This window comes from Excalfactoria chinensis, chromosome 24 (genome assembly GCF_039878825.1).
Source record: "Excalfactoria chinensis isolate bCotChi1 chromosome 24, bCotChi1.hap2, whole genome shotgun sequence".
Taxonomy (NCBI): domain Eukaryota; kingdom Metazoa; phylum Chordata; class Aves; order Galliformes; family Phasianidae; genus Excalfactoria; species Excalfactoria chinensis.
In genome coordinates, this window is record NC_092848.1 from 3,881,638 (window position 1) to 3,898,389 (window position 16,752).

Consider the following 16,752-nt stretch of genomic DNA (forward strand, 5'->3'; position numbering starts at 1 on the left):
CAAGAGTGCTGAGGGAGCTGTCCACTCTTGATCAAGAGTGGTGACTGTGGGAAGTGCTCCAAAACTGGGGGAATGTGCATGTTACTCCTGTTTAAGAAGACCAAGAAAATGGAAGCAGGGAGCTAGAGTAACAGGGGCCTCCGGTCAGTTTCTAGATAGGAGATGGAACAGTGCATCCTTGAAAAAGCTAAACGGGGAAACCATTTCCATGCTTGTGAAGGATGAAAATATCTAGAGCATTGCACTCAGCATGGATTCACTATGGAAAAGTCATGGATCCATGAAAATGATTCATCACAATGAAATAACAATCCCGAAGGATGTGGGAAGAGGACTGTATACATTCTTGCTGGAGTTCAACAACGCTTTTGACATTGTCTTCTATGTCTTTCATTGTCTTCCATGAGATTTTACAGTCTAATTTTGCGTTGGCCACGAAGCACACTTCAGGCATGGTTCCTCCCAGCTGTGTGTGCTTTCTTCAGGCCTGAGCATCACTTGCACCAGGTAATTCCATCCCTGAGAGGATGGAAATCACTTTTTCAGCCATCAACTCAAAAGGTGGGACCATATTCCATGGTGCTTGTTAGGTAATAAGAGGGCTCAGGAAGGCAATACTCTCCTTCCACAAAACACCTGAATGTATGAGATTGTTACTGTCCTTGGAGACTGTTACAAGAGTGGACAATGCCAAATAAATACGGAAATGCCTTTGCAGAACAATAAGCTGTGGGAGAAGATGTTTGCAAGCAGCAGAACGCCCCACCTGACTTTTCAGGGAATGAACAGAGACTTAAGGAGTAGTCTGAGAGACAAACCTTGAGGGAGATGGAAAAGGGAAATAATTGTCCCCCTGTACTCAGCACTGGTGAGGCCGCATCTTGAATACTGTGTCCAGTTATGTGACTCTCTGCAAGAAAGACACTGAGGCCCTGGAGTGTGTTCAAAGAAGGGCAACAAAGCTGGCGAGGGGTCTGGAGCACAGGCTTATGAGGAGTAGCTGAAGAAGCTGGGATTGTTCAGTCTGGCAAAGAGGAGTCTCAGAGGAGATCTCATTGCCCTCTATAGCTACCTGAAGGGAGGTGGTAGTGAGCTGGGGGTCGATCTCCAGGGTATTCAGAAGTGGGACACACGGACATGAGGATATGCTTGCCTTGCTGCAAAGGCGGTTGCAAATAAGGTCCTGACAATTCCCAAGACAAACAAGCTATGCCTGAAGTGCAGAATATGTCTGCTACCCGCATTGACGTATTTCTGAAAGGAAACTCCTTGTGCCTTTCATCCTGGAACTTGAAAGGTGCCTCTGTGGACCAATTGGGAAGGTCAGAAACAAGGAAGTGAAATGACGGTGTTGACGGAAACTGACACCTCATCCTGCATCATTAGAAAGGATAATTTGCATTTGAGGTGAGTCTCTTGAAAAATTACTGCCTGTGTACCAGTGACTGTGGGCCTGGGGCAGTGCACAAGCAGTATAAAAGAAGGCCTGTCTCCTCTCTCTCAGTCATCCACTCCTCTTGCCTTCATCTCCCTGGGAACAAGGTGAGTCTGAAGCACTTCAACCATCATCTCCTTCTCTTGGGTTTGTCTGCACATACATGTGCCTTTATCCTAGGCTGGATCTTGGGGAAGCAGGTAGTTGAGAGAGAGAAGGGGGCAGACAGTGTGGCATGATGCTGGACATTACATGGGCTGTCTCCTGAGCTATGAACTAGTCAAGGACATAGCTGTGCCTGGTCCCTCTTGGCAGGAATACTGGAGTCAAATGGAAGGAGAAGACCGTGGGCTTCCTGACACATCCAGCATATCCCTAGTCAGCACTGTTCCTTGGCTCTCTCCTGCTGGGATGGCAGGCTGCTCCTCCCTCACATACTTCTTATCTCCCAACCCTCTGTCCCAACAGGTGCCCCTCCAGACACCAGACATGTCCTGCTACGACCAGTGCCTGCCCCGCCTGCCCTGCCAGCCCTGCGGCCCCACCCCGCTGGCCAACAGCTGCAACGAGCCCTGTGTCAGGGAGTGCCAGGACTCCAACGTCTACATCCAGCCCTCTTCTGTCGTGGTGACCCTGCCCGGACCCATCCTCAGCTCCTTCCCACAGAACACCGCCGTGGGATCCTCCACCTCCGCTGCCGTTGGCAGCATCCTCAGTTCTGAGGGCGTGCCCATCTCCTCTGGAGGCTTTGGCCTCTCTGGCTTCGGAAGCCGCCTCTGTGGCAGGCGGTGCTACCCCTGCTAGATCATGTTGCCATGGTCCCGGAGAAACACCTCCAGAGTCTGTGAAGTTTGAAGCAGACCTGAGAGAGAGCACTGGGGCCAACCTCATCTCAGAAAACGTGCTCCATGAGTTGTTTTCCCCTATTCCATGTTTTTTTTTTTATTTGTTTTTTTTTCCCTGTGTCCTTCCTGCTCACCATCAGCTTTCCAGTTCTGCGAGTCCCACTCAATCGGCCTTAGAAGGACCAACTGGCCCTGTGCTGTGTGTACAAAGGGCAGACGGACACCTGGAGGCATGGCTGCCATGGCCATGTTGTGCGGATTCTCATCTGCCCCTGGTGCTTCTGGCACCTGGGGCTCCCCTTGCACTGAGCTTGTTTCCAAATTTCCACTCATTAAATATCTAATGCATTTCGATCTGTACCTCTGTTTTATCCTTTCCTTTACAAAGGCTGCCCAGGGTGGGGGAGTGGTGTTCCTAAATGCTGGTTCTGGGAAAGGGTTCCTTACTTGCTAAGCTTATTGGAAAGAAAGAAATAGTGTGAACAGCAAAGTGGATAGCAGTCACTGAACTGCACTGGATACTTTAATGCAGCCTTAATTTGTCTCCTAAGGGTAAAGCCAATTTGACTGTTCATGGCTCTGAGAAACTTGATAAAAAGCAGTGGTGAAAATACAGACAGGTGAGATTTCTCACTATTTAATTAGTGTTCTTTTTCCACAGAACAGCTGATGGTGTGAGGTCGTTACTATCCCCAGAGACTGTTACAGAGTGTGGGCACTGCCAAATAAGCATAGAAATACCTTTCCAGAACATTAACCACCAGAGAGAGTTAGATGTAAGACAATGGAGTCCTGGCTCTTCCTGACACAGGGCTTGTTGCAGCCGTTGGCCTGAGTGGTTGGGCTGCAGGGCTGACATGACTAGCATGGCAGGCACTTGTTTTAGTAGGACCTGTCTTGCATTTGGAGGGGCATCTGTTGGGAGAGAGCACTGGGAGGAGCATTGGGCTTAGTGAAGAGCAGCATTCCATCCCTGCTTGTGAGTATGAGGACACTTACTATCTGGGAAGACTAGATTTTGTAAATTTTACTAGACTTTGTAACTCTATCCACAGGTGTTCTCCTTCACTCTCATCCCAGTTATCCCTAAGAATAGTTGCTAGGCCCAACCATTTTTCCTCTTTCATCATAGCCCAGGAGAAATTTCAGAAAGTGCCAGGATCTCTCCATGACACACCTAGTACCCCCTTCTCTCCCCCAATGTTAGCAGGCACCTCAGTACTCAAAGGAAGATCAAGGATGAAGGATGTGCTGAAAAACCAAGAAGAGAACATTCTTCAGACTCACCTCTTCCCGAGAGAGATTGAATTAAGGAAATGGATAAGACTGTGATCAGATTGGACTGCTTTAAAACTGTCCTCGGCCCAAAATAACTCTATGAAGGCAGTGATTTTTCAAAAGGCTTACCTGCAGTGCAGATTATGTTTCATAGTTATGCAGGTTGTGTTCTGCTTTCAGATCATCTCTGCAATTTTATTTTGTTATTTTTGACCTGCTCTTTGAGAGTCAGGTACTCCTTTCATGTTCCAAGATGAGAGGTGCAAAAATTGAATGAGTAGGGACAGGCCAGAATGGGAAGAGCAGGAAAAAAACCCTGCAGGAATGAAACACATCTGGGAAATGCAAGACCTGCCTTAGCAGCTTCCTTTGAAGATACATAGCTTTCAGTTACTGTAGTTCCCATCTATATGCTAAAAATCTCCTGTGTTCATGAACAAGACATGTTCTTCTCTTTCCCCGACTGACTTCCAGCTCGCTCTGCCACACACTGCATATCACTTGCACAGGCAGGTGTGCTGCTGCGTTCATACATGTTCAACCCAGGCTTCCCATTCTAGGGGGAAATTTGCCTGTTTGTCTGACCTCATCCCGTCTTGTTGCAACCTTGAATTCATCTGACAGTCATTACCATGAGTTGTTTTTTGAAAGGATGATGTTCTCATCCAAAATCCAGTGAATGATCATAGATTCATAGAAAGGTTTGGGCAGGAAGGGACCTTTAAGATTATCTAGTTTCAACCCCCTTCTATAAGCAAGGATATCTCCCTCTAGACAAGGTGGCTGAAAGCCCCATCCAGCGTGGCCTTGAATGTCCCCAGGGAGGAGGAATCCACAACTGGGAGTAGGGTAGTACCAGAGTGCAGGTGTGTGCAGACCCTCCGCAGCACATCATACACGCTGTCACGGGAGATCAGCGACACGAAGATGTACTTCCTGCTGGCGGTGGTTGGTTATGATGTAGGTCATGACATTTCCCCAGGCAAATGTCCCCTGCCTGCATCACAGAACCCCTACAGCACTTGGGAAATGTCTTCTACCCATACTGACTTGCTTCTGCAAGGAAACTCCTTGCACTTCTCATTCTGAAACTTGGAATGAGTCGTTGTGGCCAAACTGGGAAGGTCAGAAATAAGAAATGACAGGCTTGACAGAATCAAAAATCAAACAAACCTGTGCCACTAGGAAGGACAGTTTGTATTTGAGATGATTCTCCTGGGAAATTACTTCTTGTTTGGAGTGACTGTAGGCCTGGGGTGGTGCTGGGGTGGGATAGAAGAGGGTCCATTTCCCTATTCTTTCATTCACTTTTCTTGCCTCCATCTCCCTGTGAACAAGGTGAGTCTGAAGCCTTTTCACCAACCACTCCTCCCCGAAGATTTCTCTGCACATTTTAAAGCCTATGAACAGTCTTGGAATTATAGGTTGCCATGTTATAGGGAAGAGGTCAGCTGTTGTGTAGCATCAAGTGTTGCTGGATCTTGCATGAGGTGTTTCCTGTGCCTGGTTGTTCTTGGTAGGTTCAATGGAGCTAAAGGGAAGAAGAAGACCATGGGATTCCTTACACAGCCTCCACATCCCCTGCCAGCACAGTGCATTGGCTTTCTTCTACAGGGATGGCAGCATGTTCCTCACTTTCCCCTTCCTTGGCATGGTCCCCTATCCCAACAGGTGCCTCACCAGACACAAGACAGGTCCTGCTACGAACAGTGCCCACCATGCTGGCCATGCTGGGCCTCCTCCTCTGCTGCTGTTGGCAGCATCCTCAGTTCTGAGGGTGTGCCCATCTCTTCTGGAGGCTTTGGACTCACTTGCTTTGGTTTCTCCACATTCAGTAACCTCAACTGTGGCAGGGGATGCCTCCCCTCCTAAAACTCTTGGCAACTGCCCCCAACAAAGTTCCCCGATGGTCCCTGAAGTTGGTAGAGGACTGGGGTCAAAGCTTTGGAGTCTTGTTTTCTGTGGGTTTGTTGATACATTGCACCCCTTGCAATGGGAAAGAGATAGGTCTAGTCTGAGCTAGGAATAAGCTACTGGCCTTTCTCCTTCTGTGCAGTGGGCAGGTGAATAACTGGCTATATAGCTCAGACTCTCATCATTCTGTGGTACCTGGGCCTCTGTGTTTGTCTTTCCCATTAAAGACACCCTCCTACTAAAGCCTGTGGAGAAACAGATTATTCTTCAGTAGTTCTGGAAGTGGGCTGATGGCACTGGTTTTGCTGAGCAATAGTTAACACAAACTTGCATTGAGTATGCTTAGTCATGCATCCACTTTACTCTCATTTTTTTCCTAAGAATGACTTCCAATGCAGATATCTCATGTGTCAGTATTGGAACCAATAAATTTCATCTTATTTGTCGGTGACATCATTGGATGAAGCGTGCATTTCACCAAATCCAAAGATGCAAACCTCTTTGGAACCTTTGTTTCTGGAGTTTGTACTATCTGGGAGAGCACCTGGATGCCCCTTTGACATTCAGTATGCTTCCCTGTACCTCCTCCTGCCCATAGACTCTTCCTTCCCTCCTCTGCTCATAGTTTTTGCTAGGATGCCCAGGCAGAGATGGAAGTAGCAGGACATGAATTCTCAAAATGATTCAAACAGCCTGAGCTGAGAAGCAAGTGGTATATCAGTATAAAGAAGACTGGGCAGAGTTTTGAGGAACATTGCCTAATAGCTAGGACTGGCTTTTGCCACACATCATGCTCCCATTGCATCTAGAAGCCTAGTGATCCCTGGATCCATTCCTTTCCATAATTGCCTACCTGCCTACATCCTTGAAGAGGCACACAGTTTCTTGGGAACATTAAATAATGCGTACACTTGGTGCCTTGTAGCTGTAATGCAGTCTCACAGATCTCGGAGTGGCTGGTATAGAAGATGAGGGAACACTAAATAATAGCTGCCAATGTGTTTGCACAGAGGAGGTAAGCTGCAGTGAGGCATCTGCTAAACTGAGCATTATTCAGGAGTAACTATTGCCAGATTGTCAGAGGCATCAGAGCTATGTTACCAGCTTGATGTGTACTGGCTAATTGCTCTTGTGGAACAAGGATGTTGCTAGGGAAGTATCCCTTATTGATACAAGAAGTTCCTCACTCTTTAGGATTTAGCATCAATGTGCCAAGCAGTGTCTGTGAAATACTTCTCTCCTTCAAAGCTAGGTCACCTCCTCACACACACGCAAGGCTTTCTCTCAACCTCTACCCTGAATATGTTCCTCCTCACTCTCCTCCCTTTTCCCTTCTCACTGGAAAGGTAGAAGAATTAATCTTCCTGCATTTTACCTCATTAACAAAAACCAGAATGGGAGGTCACATGAAAAGCAAGCTTAAGCCAGATCTGCAGTGAGATATAAGAACAGGGTTTTTTTGCCTGGACAAAGCTAATCTCACATCAATTGATGTGAGTAGCAATTGCATAGCGTCAAGGTAAGATGGCAAGCTAAACACTACAACTCTGTTCTCTCACTCCCCTTCCCAGCTTCACCCTTATTATGATAAGGACTCTTCAATTAAAGGAAAATAAAAACAAAGAAGCAAAACAAAATATTTGATAATTAAAAAAATAATAATAAATAATTGGCCACACAGAAGTAAAGGCAGGTAGAGGTTATTTTCTATTTCCCTTAAGAGGAGCACCTCTCCTACAAATAAAGGATGAGGCAGCTGTGGTTGATCAGTATGTAGAAGAGAAGTCTACAGGAAGATGTCATTGCAACTTTCCAGCACTTGAGAAGCGCTTATAAACAGGAAAGATACTGATTTCTTTTGTGGTCCAAAAGTAATGAGACTGTAGGGAATTTTTACTTAAAAAAAAAAAAAAAAAAAAAAAAAAAGCAGAAAAGTGAAGCTTTAGATTAGATATAAGGTGGAAAATCTTTAGTCGGGGGGGGATGAGACACTGGAATAGGTTGTTCATACAGCATCTGTGATGTATGTCCTCTAAGTCTCTTTCTGACCCTTACTCTGCTCTGTTTGGGTGCAGGATGGGAAACAGAAAAGGCCTTCATGCTGTGCTAAAACTTCATGGTGTTAGCTCTACTGTTTAACTACGCCTTTATAACACAACATCATATGGGCCGTGGTGAAGAAAAATGTCTCTATCTCAGCCTGTCCCAATACTGCCCAGGCCACAGACTCCTCCTACTGAGACCATTTTCTGCCCAGCACCACTGTGTCCACAGCAGAGGGAATTGCTGCTCCTGCTCTGCCCTCTCCCCTGCTGTCTCCTTCTGCAAGCTTGTGGAGCTGCTGCACTCCCAGGTTCCCCTGCAGCTCTGGCTCTTCAGCCAGGGCCAACAGTGAACACCTTCTGCATGGTGTACATCAAGGCCGAGGGAGCATGTCAGGACAGAGAAGCAAAAAGGTAGTTCTGAAGGCCAGGGATGCTACAGGACTCATGGGCAACCCCCTCACGAGTGAGCGACAGTGATTTCCCAAGGGATCCGCCAGCAGTGTTGCAACCTTCAGGAAAGGCGTAGTGTTCCAACGTGCTAAGACACCTGCTGAAATCCATAGAGCAACACCTTTCCTCCAGGCACTTGTTGTCTGGAGTGTCCCATGGGGAAGGACAACGCAGAGGCACAGGCTGGAATGCAATAAATCTTTAATGAGGGAAAAGTAGGAAACGAGGTCACTCTGAGGGGAGGTCCTGGTGGAGGAAGCAGCAGGGACAGATGACAGTCTGCACTGTGTGGCATGCCAAACATGCTGACAGTTGTCCATCTGCCCCTTCGACGGAGAGAGAAGGACCGTTAGGTCCTTTTTGAAACAGATGCTGACATTGCTTGTCCCTCGGGAAACAAGATCCTAATGTTCTGTTCCCGGGATGTTACCACCTTCTCCGCCTCTGGGAATCTTCCCCCAGGACCACGGCCAGCAGCTTTAGCAGGGGTAGCACCGCCTGCCGCAGAGGCGGCTGCCGAAGCCGGAGAGGCCGAAGCCGGAGAGGCCAAAGCCTCCAGAGGAGATGGGCACGCCCTCAGAGCTGAGGATGCTGCCAACGGCAGCGGAGGTGGAGGATCCCACGGCGGTGTTCTGCGGGAAGGAGCTGAGGATGGGTCCGGGCAGGGTCACCACCACGGGAGAGGGCTGGATGAAGACGTTGGAGTCCTGGCACTGCCTGACGCAGGGCTCGTTGCAGCTGTTGGCCAGCGGGGTGGGGCCGCAGGGCCGGCACTGCAGGCGGGGCAGGCACTGGTCGTAGCAGGACATGTCTGGTGTCTGGATGGGCTCCTGTTGGGAGAGAGGTCCAGGGGAAGCCTGGAGCTGAATGAGAAGCAGTCTGCCAGCCCTCAGTCAGAGAGTTAAGACACATGCCAACTGTGGAGCTGGTGGCCTCGAAAGGATGCCAGCAGGTCTTCTCCTACACTTTGGTCCTCCTTGTCCTGGCAAGCATCTATCACTTTCAGGTAGGTCTCCTTCTAGACCATGGGTCAGGAGACACTCCAGTGTTTCTCCGTGACACACCTGCTGTCCCCTCCTTCTCCTCTACTTAGCTGTCACCCCAATACCCAAAGTAAGATCAAGGCACAAGCGTGTGCTGAGAAATCCCCAGTGATTAGAAAGAGGAGGAGTATGGCCTTCAGACTCACCTTGTTCCCAGATCAGCGGAGGCAAGTGGAGTGGATGTGAGAGGAAGAAGGGCCTGCTTTTATACTGTTCTGATAATGCCTCAGGTCTAAAGTCACATTACGTGGGCAGTAATTTTCCAAAAGACTCACCTCAAATGCAAATTATTTTTCCTAATGGCGTAGTCTTTTCATTGTTTTTCTGACGACTTTGTCATTTCATTTCCTCATTTCTGACCTACTCATTTGTACACAGAGAATCCTTTCAAGTTCTAGGATGAAAAGTGCACAGATTTACCAGGCAGCAATGCATGAGTCTGGGCACATCTTATAACCCAAGCCATTAGAGTGTTCCCTTGTTGGTGTTTTAGTTGTCTGTGGAAATGTCTTGTTCTACTTTGCAACTTTGTTGCAAAGGTGCACATATTCTCTGGTCCATGTAGTAGTCTCTTCTGGATATTCAAGGGCTTTTTTTGTGTGTGTGTTTGTGTGTGTGTATGTGTGTGTGTGGATTCATTGTGCCCTTCTCCCTCCCTGCCTACCTTCATTCCTGCTCCATCAGTTTCTCTTTCCCCTCACAGGCAGGTGGACTGTACTGCTGCTTGCAGATGCACTCCTCAAAATTTTCTCCTTCTGGATAGATATTTATATGTTTTTTCTCCCTTCTTATTGCTTGAACACCTACAGTGTAGGCTGTACCACTGCACTTCTCCCCTTGCATGTTGGTGTGGAGGGCCTTGGTGTTGTGTGTGTGTGGGGGGGGGGGATGGCCCAAGACCACCTTAAGCAAGATAACTCTTGTTTTCCTCACCGTACATATGTATGTGTTTATTCTGCAATATTTACAAGAATGTTATAGCATAGTTTTTATTCTGAGGCCTTCACGAGATTGTTAATTTTTTCTCTAGTCAACAGGTAGCTGCAAGTCCATTTCACAATTTTATGTTCTATAAGGTGTTTTCACTCAAAAAAGCATGTCACTTCATTCCCACAGACATACCGCATGAATCTTTCTTCTGCCTCTCTCTTGGCTCACTCTGATATTCACTGGCCATGGCCTTCACTGGCATCCAGGCTGTCCTAATGTATGCCCTCCTCTTGATGATGTTTGCCCTAGGGAGATAGCTTGCCAGTCTATCTGAGAATGCAGTCTTGGTGTTGGGAAAGCCAGTACCCTACAGGAGTTGAGACAGGCAAGGCACAAAGAGAACAAAGAAGACCTTCATGGCAGTTATAAAATCAAGGCTAAAGTGAAGGGAGCCCCAGTACTGAAGGGACATCTTACCTGGGGACAGGGCATGAGGAGAAAGTGGAGATCTCAAAAGGTTCTTGGCCAAGATTTTAATGTGAAGATTTGATCCTGGCAAAATTTGAGACTTTGTTTCAGTAGAGGATGAACAGGCTTGGAAACAGATAAACAGACTGGACTTACATGAATACATTAGACCTAGCAGCATACACACAAGGGATTGGCAGATATCACTGCAAGGCTGCTCTCAACTGACTTTCAAAGTCATGGCAAGCAAAAGGTGTGAAAGCAGGTGACAGTGAGTGGTCAGCATGAATTTAGGAAGGGGAAGTCAGGCCTGGACTGTTTCACAGCCTTACAACTGTCAGCCAAACTCAAACACAAAAGTATGAAGATTCTGAAGGATGAAAGTAGTGATGGGTAACCTGGGTGGAGTACAGCCACAATGTCCATGAAGACAGGGATCAAGTAAGGAAAGCTAAAAGCTAGATAGGATTCAATCTGAGAAAGGACATCAAGGGCAACTAGAAGGGCTTCTACAAGTAATTCAGTGGCCAAAGAAAGGCTAGAGAATATGTGGATGCTCTCTTGAATGCAACAGGAGACTTGTTTACTTGGGATGATAAAAAGGGCTAAGTACTGAATGCCTTCATTGTCTCTTTCTTATCCAACAAGACTGACCTTCAGGAATGGCTTGGTGGAACCAGGAGGGGGAGCAGCAAAACTGCCATCTTGGACTTCCGGAGGGCAGACTTTGAATTGTTCAGAAGACTAGCAGAGGGAATCACCTGGGATTCATTCTTAGCAAGTAAAGGGGTCCAAGATGACTGGTTACTCTTCAAAAAGGAAGTTTTAAAGGCACAGGAGCAGGCTGTCCCCATGAGCTGCAAAATGAGCCGGCAGGGAAGAAGATCAGCGTGGATGAATAGGGAGCTATTCTTGAGGCTCCGGGAGAAAAAGAGAACCTACCTCCTGCAGAAGAAAGGACGGGTGACTCAGAAAGAGTAAAGAGAAGTTGTTAAGAAGAAGCTGTTTGTTATCAGAAAGTCAAAAGCCCAGCTTGAACTCAAACTGGTCAATAGAGTAAAAAGGAACAAGAAACTCTTTTATAAATACATCAGCAGTAAGAGGAGGACTAAGGAGAATGTCCATGCTTTACTGGATGAGGCTGGGAATGTGACCACTGAGGATAAGGAAAAGGCAGAGGTTCTGAATGCCTTCTTTATGTCTCTCTTTAGAGGACAGACCGGTTATCCTCAGGCTACTCCTCTCTCTGACCTGGTAGTCTTGTCTGGGAAGCAGAATAAACCCACACAGTTCAGGAGGAAACAGAGATCTACTACTCCAACTGGACTGCCACAGGTCCATGGGGATAGATGAGATTAGCCTGAGAGTGCTGAAGGAACTGGCAGAGGTGACAGCTGAGCCACTTTCCATCATCTATCAGCACTCCTTGTTGACTGGTGAGGTCCCAGAAGACTGGAAGTTTGCCAGTGTAATTCCCATCTACAAGAAGGGTTCTAAGGAGGACTGAGGGAACTACAGGCCTGGTTACAGGTTAGCCTGACCTCGGTGCCAGGGAAGGTTACGGAACAGATTGTCTTGAGGGTGATCATGCATCATGTGCGGAACAAGCCAGCATGGGATCATGAAGGACAGGTCCTGATTGACCAACCTGATCTCCTTCGATGATCTAGTGACCCATCTGGTGGACAAGGGAAAGGCTGTTTTTGTAGTCTGCCTAGACTTCAGCAAAGCCTTTGACACTGTCTCCCACAGTATTCTCCTGCAGAAGCTGGCAGCCTGTGGCTTGGACAGGTGCACTCTTGGCTGGGTAAAGAAATGTCTGGAGGGCTGAGCCCAGAGAGTGGTCATGAATGGAGATAAACTCAACTGGTGACTGGTCACAAGTAGTGTCCCCCAGGGGTCCATGCTGGGGTCTGTCCTCTTCAGTATCTTTACTAATGATCTGGATGAGGGCACTGAGTGCACCCTCAGTAAGTTTGCAAATGACATCAAGTTGGCTGGGAGTATTGATTTGCCTGGGGCTAGCAAGGCCCTACAGAGGGATCTGGACAGGCTGGAGAGCTTGGCTGAAGCCAGTGGGATGAGGTTCAACAAGATCAAAAGATGCATCCTGAACTTTGGCCACAACAGCCCCATGCAATGCTACCAGCTTGGGGCAGAGTGTCTGGAAGACAGCACAGAGGAAATGGACCTGGGGGTATTGATTGATGATTGGTGTTCAGCTGAACATGAATCAGCAGTTTAGCAGTGTGCTGAGTATCCAGAGGTCATGAGTATCCAGAACAGACTATAAATGGACGAGATAATATGTGCAAGATATTTCCAAAGACAACTAAAACACCAACAAGGGAACACTCTAATGGCTTGGGTTATAAGATGTGCCCAGACTCATGCATTGCTGCCTGGTAAATCTGTGCACTTTTCATCCTAGAACTTGAAAGGATTCTCTGTGTACAAATGAGTAGGTCAGAAATGAGGAAATGAAATGACAAAGTCGTCAGAAAAACAATGAAAAGACTACGCCATTAGGAAAAATAATTTGCATTTGAGGTGAGTCTTTTGGAAAATTACTGCCCACGTAATGTGACTTTAGACCTGAGGCATTATCAGAACAGTATAAAAGCAGGCCCTTCTTCCTCTCACATCCACTCCACTTGCCTCCGCTGATCTGGGAACAAGGTGAGTCTGAAGGCCATACTCCTCCTCTTTCTAATCACTGGGGATTTCTCAGCACACGCTTGTGCCTTGATCTTACTTTGGGTATTGGGGTGACAGCTAAGTAGAGGAGAAGGAGGGGACAGCAGGTGTGTCACGGAGAAACACTGGAGTGTCTCCTGACCCATGGTCTAGAAGGAGACCTACCTGAAAGTGATAGATGCTTGCCAGGACAAGGAGGACCAAAGTGTAGGAGAAGACCTGCTGGCATCCTTTCGAGGCCACCAGCTCCACAGTTGGCATGTGTCTTAACTCTCTGACTGAGGGCTGGCAGACTGCTTCTCATTCAGCTCCAGGCTTCCCCTGGACCTCTCTCCCAACAGGAGCCCATCCAGACACCAGACATGTCCTGCTACGACCAGTGCCTGCCCCGCCTGCAGTGCCGGCCCTGCGGCCCCACCCCGCTGGCCAACAGCTGCAACGAGCCCTGCGTCAGGCAGTGCCAGGACTCCAACGTCTTCATCCAGCCCTCTCCCGTGGTGGTGACCCTGCCCGGACCCATCCTCAGCTCCTTCCCGCAGAACACCGCCGTGGGATCCTCCACCTCCGCTGCCGTTGGCAGCATCCTCAGCTCTGAGGGCGTGCCCATCTCCTCTGGAGGCTTTGGCCTCTCCGGCTTCGGCCTCTCCGGCTTCGGCAGCCGCCTCTGCGGCAGGCGGTGCTACCCCTGCTAAAGCTGCTGGCCGTGGTCCTGGGGGAAGATTCCCAGAGGCGGAGAAGGTGGTAACATCCCGGGAACAGAACATTAGGATCTTGTTTCCCGAGGGACAAGCAATGTCAGCATCTGTTTCAAAAAGGACCTAACGGTCCTTCTCTCTCCGTCGAAGGGGCAGATGGACAACTGTCAGCATGTTTGGCATGCCACACAGTGCAGACTGTCATCTGTCCCTGCTGCTTCCTCCACCAGGACCTCCCCTCAGAGTGACCTCGTTTCCTACTTTTCCCTCATTAAAGATTTATTGCATTCCAGCCTGTGCCTCTGCGTTGTCCTTCCCCATGGGACACTCCAGACAACAAGTGCCTGGAGGAAAGGTGTTGCTCTATGGATTTCAGCAGGTGTCTTAGCACGTTGGAACACTACGCCTTTCCTGAAGGTTGCAACACTGCTGGCGGATCCCTTGGGAAATCACTGTCGCTCACTCGTGAGGGGGTTGCCCATGAGTCCTGTAGCATCCCTGGCCTTCAGAACTACCTTTTTGCTTCTCTGTCCTGACATGCTCCCTCGGCCTTGATGTACACCATGCAGAAGGTGTTCACTGTTGGCCCTGGCTGAAGAGCCAGAGCTGCAGGGGAACCTGGGAGTGCAGCAGCTCCACAAGCTTGCAGAAGGAGACAGCAGGAGAGAGGGCAGAGCAGGAGAAGCAATTCCCTCTGCTCTGGACACAGTGGTGCTGGGCAGAAAATGGTCTCAGTAGGAGGAGTCTGTGGCCTGGGCAGTATTGGGACAGGCTGAGATAGAGACATTTTTCTTCACCACGGCCCATATGATGTTGTGTTATAAAGGCGTAGTTAAACAGTAGAGCTAACACCATGAAGTTTTAGCACAGCATGAAGGCCTTTTCTGTTTCCCATCCTGCACCCAAACAGAGCAGAGTAAGGGTCAGAAAGAGACTTAGAGGACATACAGCATGGATGGCTGACCTAAATTAACCAAGGGGATATGGTGCGCCGTATCACATAATTCTTGTCTATAAAACATGGAGTAGTCATTCTAAAGTAATTATTATTTAGAGGCTGACTGACTGGGCACCGGTCTTCATTCTGGCAGGTGGTAGGGAGACACTGATTTAGCATCACTGTTTGTTCTTTTTGCTTATCCTCCCCTATTTTAACTTCCTTTGTGTTGACCTGAGTGGCTGCTATCCTGCTGCCAATCTGGGCTCTGTGGACCTGTTTCACCATTCCCAGCTGTGTCCTCAGCTGCAAGCCCCTCTCCAGCCTTAGCTGCTGGCGATTGCAGAACACCTACAGCATCTCCTCCTGCCCTCAGTCTCTCCCTCACATTTTCTGCCCACACCTTTTCCTGAGATAAAACATGGACAAAAGCAGAAGAAGAAGGGAGGGAGCATGCACTTCCTGTGTACTTGTGTGGTGCATTGACCACAGAATGATTTTAGTAAGCATCGGTTCCTTCCTCACTTCCCACCTTCTGTGTGAGACAAATTGTCTTCGTTCCTGATAGACCTAGCTCTTCCACTCTCACTTCATTTTCTACATGGTCCTCCCAACCCAGCAGGAGGAATTCTCACCTCTTTTCCCCACTCCCTGTCTCCACTCCTGCCCCCTTCCATGAACCTGTGGGCCTGCTGCTCTCCCAGGGAAGCTCTGGCTCCTCAGTCAGGGCCAGCAGTGGCCACCTTCTGCTGTGCATTGATATCTAGAAGAAACATCAGGACAGAGAGGCAGAAAAACTGGGACTAAAGTCCAATGGCACTGCAGAACTCATGGATACTTCCCTCACATAGAATCCTAGAATCACATCATTTGAATTGCATGGAACCTTAAAGATCCTGCAGTTCTGACTCGCCTGCCATGGGCACAGTTGCTATCCACTATATTGTGTTTCTCAGGACACCAGCTAACCTGGTCTTGAACACCTCCAGAAACTGGTCATTCACAGCTTCTCTGAGCAACCTATTCCAGTGTCTCATCACCCCCCGACTAAAGATTTTCCTCCTTATATCTAATCTAAAGCTTCACTTTTCTACTTTTTTAAGTAAAAATTCCCTACATTACTTTTGGACCATGAAAGAAATCTGTATCTTTTCTGTTTATAAGCTCTCAAGTGCTGGGACGTTGCAATGACATCTTCCTCTGACTTCTCTTCTACATACTGAACAACCGCAGCTGCCTCATCCTTTATTTGTAGGAGAGGTGCTCCTCTTAAGGGAAATAGAAAATAACCTCTATCTGCCTTTACTTCTGTGTGGCCAATTCTTTTTTTATTTTTTTATTTTTTTTTAATTTATTTACTCTAATTAACAAATATTTTGTTTTGTTTGTTTGTTTTGATTTCCTTTAATTGAACAGTCCTTATTATAATAATGATAATGACCTGCTGATGACCCCAGATGATGTGAAGTAAACTATGTCCAGGCAAAAATGCCCAGCTCTTATATCTCACTGCAGATCTGGCTTAAGCTTGCTTTTCATGTGACCTCCGATTCTGGTTTTTGTTATAGAGGGAAAACGCAGGAAGATTAGTTCTTCTACCTTTCCAGTGTGAAGGGAAAAGGGAGGAGAGTGAGGAGGAACGTATTCAGGACAGAGGTTGAGAGAATGCCTTGCGTGTATGTGAGGAGGTGACTGGACTTTGAAGGAGAGAAGTATTTCACAGACACTGCTTGGCACATTGATGCTAAATCCTAAAGAGTGAGATACTTCTTGTATCAATAAGGGATAATTCCCTAGCAACATCCTTGTTCCACAAGAGCAATTAGCCAGCACACATCAAGCTGTCAACATGGCTCCGATGCCTCTGACAATCTGGCAATAATTACTCCTGAATATACTGATATACCACTTGCTTCTCAGCTAAGGCTGTTTGAATCATTTTGAGAATTCATGTCCTGCTACTTCCATCTCTGCCTGGGCATCCTAGCAAAAACTATGAGCAGAGGAGGGAAGGA

General features: G+C 47.8%; 2 protein-coding genes and 1 pseudogene across 2 annotated transcripts; 2 read left to right on the forward strand and 1 right to left on the reverse strand.

Moving 5' to 3' along the window:
- Positions 1-527: 527 nt before the first annotated feature.
- On the forward strand, positions 528-2,239 carry LOC140262506 (feather keratin 1-like; annotated as a pseudogene).
- Positions 2,240-8,446: 6,207 nt separating this feature from the next.
- On the reverse strand, positions 8,447-8,776 carry LOC140262364 (feather keratin 1-like). Its single transcript, XM_072356667.1, has one exon. The coding sequence runs from the start codon at positions 8,774-8,776 to the stop codon at positions 8,447-8,449; it is 330 nt and encodes a 109-aa protein (XP_072212768.1).
- A 4,691-nt stretch (positions 8,777-13,467) lies between these two features.
- Positions 13,468-13,797, forward strand: LOC140262367 (feather keratin 1-like). The gene has a single exon (XM_072356676.1). It carries the CDS (start codon positions 13,468-13,470, stop codon positions 13,795-13,797), a length of 330 nt encoding a protein of 109 aa, XP_072212777.1.
- Positions 13,798-16,752: the final 2,955 nt, after the last annotated feature.